At 37.2% G+C, this 12,631-nt stretch overlaps 2 protein-coding genes across 4 annotated transcripts in view; one reads left to right on the plus strand and one right to left on the minus strand.

The window, feature by feature from the left end:
- OFD1 (OFD1 centriole and centriolar satellite protein) overlaps window positions 1-12,631 on the plus strand; it is a 105,231-nt gene that overhangs the window by 27,715 nt on the left and 64,885 nt on the right. For all 3 annotated transcript variants that reach the window (XM_063305103.1, XM_063305104.1, XM_063305105.1), the window contains exon 22: window positions 305-582. In XM_063305103.1, coding sequence (XP_063161173.1) covers window positions 305-356 — 52 coding nt within the window. In that variant the 3' untranslated portion in view covers window positions 357-582. The remainder of the gene's footprint in view (window positions 1-304; window positions 583-12,631) is intronic.
- The window catches only part of GPM6B (glycoprotein M6B), a 127,338-nt gene continuing 118,430 nt past the window's right edge, over window positions 3,724-12,631 (minus strand). Inside the window, exons 4-7 of the mRNA XM_063305106.1 lie at window positions 10,755-10,923; window positions 8,441-8,514; window positions 7,509-7,574; window positions 3,724-5,507 (exon numbers count right to left, since the gene is read on the minus strand). Coding sequence (XP_063161176.1) covers window positions 5,358-5,507; window positions 7,509-7,574; window positions 8,441-8,514; window positions 10,755-10,923 — 459 coding nt within the window. The 3' untranslated portion in view covers window positions 3,724-5,357. The remainder of the gene's footprint in view (window positions 5,508-7,508; window positions 7,575-8,440; window positions 8,515-10,754; window positions 10,924-12,631) is intronic.

The raw sequence follows: 12,631 nt of genomic DNA on the forward strand, positions 1-12,631 counted from the left end.
ATTGTAGAACTCCCCAGAGATATCAGGAGGTGGTGCTAGAGCAAACATTTGCTTGCATAACTTCCTCTTCCATCATGAGTAGCGTCCACTGGATAGCAGGCATTTGTAGCACTCAGGCTGTGGGGCAAAAGATGCTGCCTTACTCAACACATGCCATCCTTTCTCTTCGGTTATCTAGTACTCAAGGCCCCAAGGCTTCTCAGTAAAGGAGCAGTGGGTCAAGGAAAGCAAATGGGGATCACAAAAGTGTACGTTTCTCATAGACACTGTGTCCAAAATTAACATTTCCCCCCCCTCCCCCTAGCTTTAGCGCTGCAGACATTCTCCATGAAGGACCTGATGACAATTTCTGGTGAAGATGAGGTAGTGGTAACCAGAACAAAAAGCCTGATACGGAAGGAAAATCCTCAGGCAATAAGGAGAATGATTTTGCACAGCCTTACATATTTACATCTGTAAAATCATTAATGAAGAAATAATATATCTGTATACATTGCAGGCTTTGAAAAAACAGTTTTGGTACTTTGTAATACTTTACAAAATGTTTCTTTTGTGAACAACCGGTTTAATCTGTTCTATTGTGTAAAGTGGACAGAAGCAGCTGTCTTAAATTAAATCGATTTGCCTTTTTAAAAAATGTTTTTAAAAATGTTTTTAAAAAGTGTTTTGCTACAATCACTATGGAAAATTGAAGATTTCTCAGTTTCAATGTATCTGAATTATACTGTTCTATAACTTATATTGCAGATTTCACAAATAGTGAGTTATAGCTCTCTGTAGCCCAAAGCTCCAAAACACCACCAACCTTAAAAAATTAAATCTGCATCTTTGCATGGAATGGATTTGAAAGTTTTTCATTTTTTGAATACTAATTGTACTTGGAAATTAATGAAACACTTTTAGAGATAGAAACAGCCATATTTTATATTCTATCTCTTCATATCCTGTACCAAGTTTTTTAAAATAAGGGGGATAACAATTATACAGGTAAACTTCTCTTTTAAAAGAAGTGTTTGTGATTATAGTAACTTACTATTAAAGTACATAGTATTTAAACCAAATTATTCGTGGTGATTTTTCTTCAAGCTATTCAGGGGAAGATTGGAAATGGCAAACATAAAACAACATTTTGTAATAGAGAACTAGGATGAGGCTTTCTGAACCCAAAAAACAAAATTAAGATGTCATTGTAAGTTTTTCAGGCTGTAATCTTGTGGCTGCTGGAAGAGATTCCCAGAGATCAGACAGATGTGCTGTCACATCTGTCTTTCATAGCAGGAGAAGGAGATTGGTGCACAGAAACCTCCTTAGTTCTGCACTCTTTGATGCTTCCAGTATCAGTAAAAGAAAAAACAGAATGAGGAGAGAGGACAGACGATCAGTTCTAAACCATCCCATTCCCCTAACATGTCCAAACCAACCTTACGCCTCCTGGAACAAATACGAAATCTTTTTTGCGATTAGTGAACTTGTAGTAAGGGAAGGAAACAGCCCAGAAGAGGGCAAGATGAAACAGCTTTGATTCCTTTCACTCTTCTCTGAATAATGTATTGGGTGTGATGGATTTCTAATCTTCCCGTGTTCTTCATGGTAGGATTGTGACAACCATCATGGGCATGAGTTAGATTGAAGACCTGGTAAATTAAGTTCAAGTGGTGAACTGGAGTGATAGTTTATAATTATTGAACAAGTTGCCTAAAATTTTGCCACAAACAGGTTTTATGGCACAGGATATTATAGTCTTCCAAAGTTCTATTCCTGTTATTTTTGCTTTTCCTGGGAAACAAGTTAAAACAACTTACCTCTATAATATCTTGTAAAAAACAGAATGAATTTAAATCATGTTAATCCAGCAGTTGTGGTGGTTCCAGAAGCTAGATGGGGGATAGGGAGAGTTTGCCTTACTCCCAGAAGTGACAGACTTGGAGAAGGTGTGGGAAGTGAGGAGAGGCCTTAGGGTGAGGGAGTTGGATGGTTAGTCCATCCATTAAAAGTAGACTGGCAGCTCTGCTGGGTATTCGGTCAAACTTTGAAATAGGAGGTGATAAAAGTGCTTGACAAGATTGCCCCAGAATGGCTTCTCCTTATGCACTGATCCAGACACATCTCTTGGCTTATCAAGAGGTTCCTAGAATGAGGTTCCTGAAGAGACACCTCCAGTGATATCAAAAAAGGAGTAAATATGACCAAACATGAATATGAGCTCAAATCTGAGCCTACTTATGATGGTAACAGTTGCAAAGTGTTAGAACTTCTACACACTTGACTGCACCTGTGGAAGCTATTTGGCAGCCATATTCAAGTTTACCCACTCCCTGTTGAGGACTATTGGCTTAAAAAATCCATCTGCAGACTACTGTGACTCTTTTTCTTAGGCATTTTGCAGACAAAACCACGTTTGCTCTGAGTTGGACACTGGAAGAACAGGGTCTCATGAGATGCCAGGCATAAAGTTTTGCAAGATCACCCAGAATGCCTTTGGCCTGTGAAACCCAAGGATGTAGACAGGATTCTCTATGGGATAAGCTCTGTCCCCTGAGCTTGATCTGTCTCTCACAACTGATATAAGCTGCCAGAGAGGGGATGGATTCCAGATGTAGTGAATGGATCTTTGAGGAAGGAATTGATTCTACTAGCCATAGAAGACATGTGGTGCAGCTTTTCTCAAAAAAAAAAAAAAATTACTTGACCCAGCTGTTTCAAATAACTGTCATCCTATCTCCAACCTTTCCTTTCTAGGGAAGGTTATAGTGAGCTGGTTAATGACAAATAAAGATTGCTTTGCTTTGGTTATATAATGCGGTGGCAATTACAGAGTGCTCTGAATGAAGCAGATTACATGAATCCTAGATCAGGCTAGAGCATAGGATGGAAACTGCATTAGTCACTCTTGTAAACAACCTGTGGTTGTGCCTTGAACGGGGGTTGTGCACCCATCCTTGTCCTGACAGATCGCTCAAAGGCATTCAAGACAGTAAGACAATGTTACTGTTTTGGGGCATCTGCAAAGGTTGGAGACTGGGGGCACTGTTTTACTGCTCCTTCCTAAGTGGGCAGTTTCAGTTGGTGATAGTGGGGAAATAGCAACTGAGCCACTTCAGTGTGGGTTGTTCCAGGGCTGCTTTAATAGCTCCCTTAAGCTGTTGAGACAGGTCACCTGTCAGTTTGGGGTGTGGTGCTAATCATTACCTATAAAAATCTTTGTGGCTAGCGTCCTCTTTACCTCTGGGACTGTCTACTGCAAGTGGAGTCTCCTCTGTCTGAGGTTTGGAGGCAGCATATTACAATGGTTGTACTCCAGTCAGCCCAATTCAATTCTGCTTTAGAACCACTATATGAAAGTGATAGGAGAGACCATTTGTGAATCTGGGAAAAGGTATTAGGACACTAATAATGCATAGCTTTACATCTCCACCACAGACCAAACTGGAAGTGCTGTAGAAATAAGTCTTGTCCCAGTGTCTGGAGCTGATGGGCCTTGATGAGACAAAACAGGCTGAAGTTGAGCCCATGTAAATTGTTGCAATATATAAATAAAATAAAATCAATGAATAAGATACAAATATGTATAGCTACATGGAGAGACTCATCTTTCTAGTTATACTAACTCTCCAACTGTTCAATATATGCAACCTTATAATGGTGTGCTAACCCAATACCAGAAGGAATGATAGTCTGCAGTCACAACTATTGGCACTTAAAAGAAGCATACACAAATACTGGTTCTATTATCTACAAATATTTATTTGTAACACTTGGATATAACTACAGGAAGCCCTTGGCACTGATATAAAATATTGATTCACGGTTAGGTTACAAAAATTTATACATAGCAAAATTGAATACTTTTTACATAAAAAAATTAGACTACTTAAACAAAACTTCCAAAAACTCCCAGTAACAGCTACAAAGAATTAGAAAAGAATTAGCCTTTAAGACATTGTCTGTTACCTTTATGCAAACACTGGACTAGAAAGAACATCACCTGCATTGCTGTAGAAACTTGTTTCCTTCATGCAACAGGTAAAAACAAACACGAAGCTATTTCTTATCTGCTTTATATAGATTTTGCTTCTTTAAAAAAAAAGTCAGCTTTAGGCATGTAACCAACTTAAATGCAAGGTAATACCTGATTTCATTTTCCATATCAGTATTTTTTTGTCCAACCTTGTACTTTCAACAGATTTCTTTATGTTCTAAAGGAGCACTCATATTCAGCACACATTCAAAATATGGATGTATGACTTCATCTTTCACTGACTTAAAACTCACTGATGCATTTTGTCTTCAACATTTATGTTTTTTTTTAAATAGCACACCAAAAAAACCATCATCACTAGTAAGCTTTCACTGAAATTTTTGAAAATGCTAGAAGGCAGATATTAAAGGAGACAGCTTGAAATGGCACCCTTTATTTTCTGAACATCAAAATTTTTCATAAGAGAAAACAATTACAGCCTATTGGATTGAGCACCAAAATCGAGGTGAGTATTGACCTGTAATCTGAATGGCTAATGGCGTTTTAAGGTCTACAAAATTCTCATCTGTTCACTTGAAACAATTTAATTACTGACCAAGGGGTAATATTTTCTGCTTTGATAAAACTGAGACAGGATAATGATCTCCAGCTGCTGTATAACTGCTCAAAGACATTTATAGGAAATAAACATTAAGGCAAAGCTGACATTTATTTTCAGAGAAGGGAATAATTATACTGAATGCAGGGTCTGGGTCTATTTTATTAAACAATTAAAAAAAAAACCCTCCTCTGGAGCAAGAGTGGCCAGCTTACTCTGATAAGTGCTGAGGCTCATTGCAGCTTTGTTGAAAAGGGAGTGTCTTCAACAACACACAAAAAAAAACCCCAAAACGCTTTTGGCATTTAATGTGCAAGGTCCAGTTTTAATTTCGACTGGGTGTTGATTTATAATGTCCTGAACCTGTATCAAATAAGCATAATTACAAGTATTCAGAATAAAAGAAATATCTAGTCAAATACTAGAATCTGAGTTACTTACACCTGTGCAATTATATACAGCCTTTTAAAATCTTCTAGACATCACAGGGCTGGATAATACCAACTCTGGTACCCTGCTTAGGAACAACAACAACAACAACGTTATGATTGCCAAGAGAAATCCACAAAGGTGTTTACATTGGCAACCCTTTTTTAAAAAGTGGCCTAGAATGTGATGCCCTCCCTCCACCCCCAGCTCCAAATTCAGTGCTAAAAGGAATGAAGGATATTCTCTGCAAATTTTTCCTATGGATATGGCCCAGGAGCGCTTGGACAATATATCTGCTCGATGATTTGTCAGAGCTACAAAATTCTTCTGAAAAAAGACTCTGGCAAACGTTTATGTGTAAGAATTGAGTTGCTCTTTGGACCGAGACTGGATATCCTGAAGCTCCTGCTCTTCTTTTGCTTTGATATCCTGGTAAGCCTGCATTTTGCTTGCATCCTTTAAGTAGGCCCAGTTAGAGGATAGTATCATGAGGAAGTGGATCTGGAAGAGAAGGGTGAGCATGATGGCTAGTGAGTATGTCAAGAGGCAAAGCTGGCAGCTAGTAAGATTAATACAAAGTTATTCTACAAAATTAAATATTAAAAATAGGCAAGAAAGTTTATTTCTAAATGTATGTAGGATGCTGCATGCTGAACAAAGGAGCAGCTGGCAAAAAGTTAGGAAGGAATAGGAAGAAAAACAATTAATGTGAAAGAACAGAAACAGAAAAGCTGTGAGAACATTGTGCATGTTTACATGCTGGAGCCTCCCAAGCAACTCAAATTTGTGATGGTTCTTCCCATTCCCATCCCCATCCCCTGCCACCTGAATGAAAGGAAACTATAGTTGACCACTTGGTTACCTTCCACTGTAAACAGAACTAGACAATGAGTAAAAGTGTGTATTTTGTGTATGGTATAAAATAATTGCACTACGGGAATTCTCAGGTAAGAGACGAGTTATCAAAATAATGGCTCTGCCAGAGAAATGGATGGTCTGCTATTTTTCATAGGTGAAAAATCCACAAAAAGCAAAGTAAATAAGACATGCTACCGATGAAGACCCACATAGGCTTTGTTTCTGACTGGGAAATGAGCGAATATGTTGTCTGAATTAAATGCTAAACTAGTGAACAGGTATTTTTCCGGTGTTTAGTTGCATCAGAGCAACTGACCAATAAAAGACCTCTCTGTGGGAACTGTAGCTTTGAAGCAGACTGGTTTTATTTCATATAGCTGAGATAAGAGATAGTTGTGTAGGACTTGAGAACAGTACTTTGTCAACAGTCTAGTAAGTCTACAACATTGGGTGCTATCAAGAAGCAAGCTCATACTTTGAGTGTTATCTACTGTATAACATGTTTTATTGCTTTCAGATTAGTGAACAGTAGTGATAGAATAACTTACTGTATTACAGACCTTAATTGACCCAAACATCGTTTCACAAATGATTGTTAGGAAAAAAAAAGTGTGATGTTAAATGAAAGCCCTTCTTCCTTTAAAAGGATGATTTACAACATCACTTAAGATTGTGTTCTCTCATAGGACAGAAAATAGCCAGACTTCACCCACAGTTATTCATATACAAGAAATAATTTGTATTAATCTAAAATGCTTAAAGATGCTTACTGAAGCTATTTACAATTTACTGTAACAAACTTTAAAAATCTAGACTCTTAGTCTAGGGTGTCAGTGGCATTTTAAGCTACATAATGCAGCTTATTCATTTAGAATTTAGTGCAGCAATCTTCCCGACTCTTAAACTTCAAAACAGCAAAGTTATATGTAGTAGCCATCATGTAGATCAGCTGGTGGAAGAGAACAAAATACAGCAGATAAGAGACAATACTTTCTTCAGGCCTTTTTGGCAATTAGATTTGTGTTAGATCACAATGAAGACTGTCAGTCAAGGATTTCAGTTTAATCCAACTAAATGGCAAAAATGTCTGGTAGCTTCCCCCACCCTTCACTTTGACTACATGAGGAGCATTTTGCTGCAGGACAACAGTCATTGCATTTAAAAGCTGATCAATGCAAGAACTCCTTGATGAATCTCACTGGTACGTCCTCTACATCTACTATGAACCATTAAAATAAGCTAATTTACTTTGCTTCAGTAAAGTGTCTTACATCGAAACTGATACAAATGTTCAAAAGGAAGGAAGGAGAGAGGTTTATTAATTAAAAATACTTCCAAAGATAAAGTACATTCTGAAGTGTCCTAATGTTTCATAGACTATTACTAGCATCCTGCTATCAGGAAATGCCTTATTTTGACCACGCAGGAGGATGGAGTTAAATAACAGCAAAAACCACCACAACAAACCCCAACAATAATAAAGCTTACTGCTTATGCAAAGCTTTCTTGGTAAAAATAAACACTTCCCTGTGAAAATTACAGCCAACAAACACAAAAAGTATGACTTGGTTTCATTTAAATATTTGGTTTCATCTGGCAAGGATTTTAGTTACTTTAGAAGTGAAAGAATATAATGGTACTCACCAGGGCTATAACAGTAGCACCAGCTCCAGCACAGGCCACAATGAACAGGTGATAAGACAAATAGAACTATAAGAATAAAGTGAAAGACAGTTTCAGGATAGCAGTGCCAAATCATCAAGTCTTAATACAGTTCTTGGAATCTAGGTGGCAATCTCATTCCATGAGCTAGTGTTGAAAAAAAAAAACGTATAATGCAACTATTGACTGCTTCTCCTCATATATGAATCCTCACTTGCACTAATTTTTCCTTAGGAATACTACAGTACTGTAAGCCATTCCCAAGTTACTTCTGTACTCAGACTAGAGACTCTACATAGGATCTCTGAAAGCATTTGAGCATCAAAGATCATTTTCACTAACATAATATTTGTTACAAATTTTCTAGAATACATTCTACTATAATATTGCTGTAATTAAGGGGGGTTTCTAATAATATAGAAAGAAATTGCATCAATAATTTACACATCCGTCTTGTGTCTTGGTATAATCAGTGTCCTTTGTAAGCCACTGATGAATTGTAGTGTTCTAGATGGGATTAGTTTTTTGCATGTTTCTGCCAGTTGGCTGTTATGGTCATATTTGATGCTATCATAGGGATTTTGTTTGAACACTATAATAAGGTAAACGAGCCAATTTGGTTACACTATGCATGTGTTTGTTTTTAAAATGAAACATACTCAGAGCTGGCATTTGCAGGACGACTACCTATATATAGGCTGTATTCCTAACATTCACAATACTATACCACGAGTATTCATCCTGTATAAAGAGGATGCTTATTCTCCACAGCGTAGTTTAGTCTAGCAATAGCAATATGGGCAGCTGTCTCAAGAGCAGTGTGTTGTTCCTTCCGAATTAATTAATTTTTAGGTAGCTGCTAGATAAATTTATCAAATATGGAAGAGAATAATGAAGCACTTTGCCTCCTTTACCTCAGGTGTGCTGCACATATTAGCTAAGGTCGATCCACATGCCTTACCAGGGATTGCATTCCAAGGAATAATTCCTGAAGTTAAATAAATACCAAAGAAAACATCCTTAATGTTGTTAGTTAACACCATTTCCCTTCTTGAAATTCCATTTTTCCCCCACCTACACACAAGTTGTGTTACTTTATCATTCACCCACGCATTGACCAGTTCAGTCTGGAACTGGCATTAGTAAGTATTCATTCGCTGAGCTGTGTTCTCCTTTTGCATTGAGAATTGATTCTCCCTGCCAAGATGTGTTCTCAGATCTAGGATTCCCATATGGCAGACAAATGGTTGTTTTAGTCACCAAGGACACTGTCATATGCTGGGCTTATTGCTGATATTCATTAGGTAAAGGAACTGCTTTTCAGGATTTGCCTTAGTTTAGGGAGTGGATGTTGTAACTACTGTCAGAACAATCCCACTCAGACCTAGCTCTTTTTTTGTCCATGTGAGCTGCTTTATCATACCCAAATCTCTGTTTCTGTTTTTCACCACCCATCCTCATAAGTGCCTTTTCACTTCCCTTTGTTCCTGTGTTCAATCAACATTCATAGCATAATGTAACATCAAAACTCTCAGTGTTGTACAAGGATAAATTTTTATTTCAAATATTTGTGCCTTTGTGTCTCTTTTTAGAAGGAGACTCTGTGATTTTGACTGTGTCAATATATATTGTATGTTGTTTTCATCCCTTCAATCATGTCCAATTCTCAGAGACTGCCTGGACAAGTCCCTGCAGTTTTCTTGACAAGGTTTTCAGAAGTGGTTTGCCATTGCCTTCTTCCTAGGGCTGAGAAAGAGTGACTGGCCCAAGGTCAACCAGCTGGCTTTGTGCCTAAGGGGGGACTAGAACTCACTGTCTCCCAGGTTCTAGCCCAGTGCCTTAACGACTACACCAAACTGGCTCTCGTGTGACTATAAGCAATTAAATATTTTTTCTAAAATCTCTTAAGGGTCTGTAATAGCCATAAAATATGCAGTGGGTACAAACCTGCACTGAACATCCAAATGGTAAGTTTCTTTGCTTGTTTAAAAAAGACTTTATCCAGAAGTGGGGAACCAGTTGTCTACCATTCCCAGCATCCTTCACTACTAGTCACATTGGCTAGAACTGCAGGAATTATAATTCGGTAAATTATGGGGAGTCACGTTCTTAGTCCTTAACTTAATCAGTTGGTAGGATTTGGAGTTTTTTGTATGGAAAACATTTTGCTCTTGATTGTTTAGCCTGAATTATTTTGTAAGGATACAAAATTGATTATCCTTTTGTGAAGGTCATATTTTATTTTCATAGCCATTGTTGTGTAAGGGGATTTTTACCCTTGTGCTACTTATAATGTTACCATTTATAAACTATATTCACATGTTATTTTTTAGAACTCATAGTGCACTTGTAAGTGCAACAGTTAGTTATTTTTCCCCATACTCTCTCTTTCTGGAAAACAATAATATCCTCAGCCTCATTCCAAAGACTTGTATCACCATCTAACACTGGGGTAAAAATTAATCTCTCACTTAATACGATATCTAAAATAAAATAAACATTGTTCTTTTATAAACATGAGAAAAACATATTTTCAAAAGGAGTTTCTCATGGTACCAAACAAACAGAAGCTCAGTAAGATATTGTTAGAAATATGAACTGTACGGCACAAAAAACCAAGAACTTTAACCCTCTGGCTCTCCATCCCATTAGATGCCTTTCTGCATAGTTTATAATTGTTTTGCTCACTTTTCATACATCATTTACTATATTACAGGATTTGACAATAAGTAAACACTAATCATACTAAGCTTTCCATTGGGTGTATAAAATATCAGACTTGTTGTCAACATTTTACCTCTGCGTTTACTACCAATTAATAATGAGAGAACAGGGTAAAAGTTATTTGTATACGTGCACGGCGTCATGCATGATTCACAATATTATGGAATGTTTTAATGAGGGATACTGGCTTGAAATGTTTCCTAGTAATTTGGTAATGATGTCAGATTTGTTTAAACAGTTGATATTGCTTATTATTTTATGATTAAACCTGATACGGTAATGTAGGTAACAGGCATAGAATCAATTTAGCTAAGAGACTTGCCAAATAAACTGAATGAATCTGGGAGAAGGTCAATGTAATCCACATTAATTGGAAAAGCAATAACATGTTCAGAGAATCCACACATGGTTGCTTCTTAGTTCATCTCATAAGGATAAGACAATTCCTCTTGAAGGCAGGACAAGTAAAGAGGATAAAACATTTAATCAGATTAAAATAAGTACCATACTGCCGGATATCCACGCAGATCTGGTCTGCTGAAGTCATATTTGCTGAGAGCGATCTGATGACTTCACAAGTTGACCACATGTTGTAGAACATAAAGACTGGCACAGCAGAGAAGCCAAAAACACCCAGCCAGGCCACCCCAAGAATGTAAGTGAGGAAAACAAACTGTGAAGAAAATGGACATGTTTTAGAGAGAACTCTTCCTTTATAGTGAATTTAAATCAGGAAGGTGGCACTTTTTTGACATTCCATGTGACCTGGACTTACCTTTCAATAAATACATTCCATACCCAACAAAACCACAATACTCTGTTTAAAAATATCTTCCCATCAAAATAGTCTGGCTTTCTAAATTGTGTTAATCATAATTTCAGCTTAAAGTCAGTAAAATATACTGAGGAATTAGCTACAGAAGCAAGTTTTCATTATGAACAGTTCCTTATGAACTGTTTCATTTGAACAGTTCATTATGCTTATCATTTAAGGTAAAAAGACAGTCATTAGAGGCAGCTTTTATTATGGAAGTGAAATAATTAATGATTAAAGATATTAGGAAAGGAAATGCCTTGGATAAACTTCACACGATATATTGAGAGCTAAATATACAGTAGATGTTATTTGTTCAAATCAATTTTACTTTTTATTAGCATAATTATATGTATGGGAAAATTCATTGCATAACCTGAGTTAATACTGAGGTTTTGTGTTTGTGTGTGCTGATTTATTTATGATCCGACACCAATAAATCACAAATACAGAATTTAAAATACTGAACTCCCCCCTTCCCGCCACCCTGAAACAATTAATTCTGAAACTTTCTAATAATTGGGTTTATCAATGCCAGACACCGTGGGTGGTAAAATGGGTAGTGGAGCAATAGATGGATTGCTGACTCTACCTCTACACCTGAGCAGAAACACACGTGGTTGTTGTGTAGGAGGCTAATATATTATAGCCTCCATAATAGTTAGTGCGTCAATTTGAGCCAAAGTTAAAAAAAAAAAATCTGTGTGAAATATTCCGGATGTTATAGAGGTAGCTAAGAATTGTCCACAGAGAACGTGCAATTGTGCCATCATAGGGATGGATGATTTTGGCCCTGTCATTTTCTAAACATTGTATCCTCTGTTTGAGTTTGATTAAGGCTTTGTCTGGGCCGAGAGACAATATTGCCTGGAGTGAGGTGTCACAATATGCTAGATTGGAATCAATCTGCCTACTCAGAGATGAGGAAAACCTATCCAATAGGGTGGTTATCCAGAGACTCACCCAAAGGATTTGTTTCAGCAGAACTTAAGATGGCAAAGAGAAATGCAGCCAAGCTCTAGACAAACAAGGGCATTTGAAGGTGAGCAAGAGATACAGAGTATGGTCTTCAGAAACTTAGACTGAACAGCTTCTAAAGTAGGGAAATCCTTATAAACGCAGAGTTGTGCCCCATATAACAAGCCCAGGACCTTTGCATTACAGAGTTTTATTGGTGCAGGAATGTAATTACTGCCATGTTGACTAGCATATTTAAAGACTGAATTAGAAACTTTTTGAGCTGTAATAGAAAGTTGGAGGGTTGGAAGTCTTTATATATCTGAATATAAACACCATCAATGAGAAATTAGACATACTTTTAAAATACTCACCAAAAGGAGTATCAACAGGCAGAGGAATGCCCTGGAACCACTCCTATGAGTCAGACTTTTTATCATCAAGCTGTATTTTACAGCTGGCTCAAGTCATACTCACTATTCAGAATAACAACATAAACACTCACAGATGGGACTCCTATAAAAAGGCCAAGCTTTAAGCCTGTTGCTATGCATTCCAGCCTCTCAAGTGGATTTAATGGCTAAAAAGTGGCTCCCAAGCTCAGGGGATA

This window comes from Candoia aspera, chromosome 5 (assembly GCF_035149785.1).
Source record: "Candoia aspera isolate rCanAsp1 chromosome 5, rCanAsp1.hap2, whole genome shotgun sequence".
Taxonomy (NCBI): Eukaryota; Metazoa; Chordata; class Lepidosauria; order Squamata; family Boidae; genus Candoia; species Candoia aspera.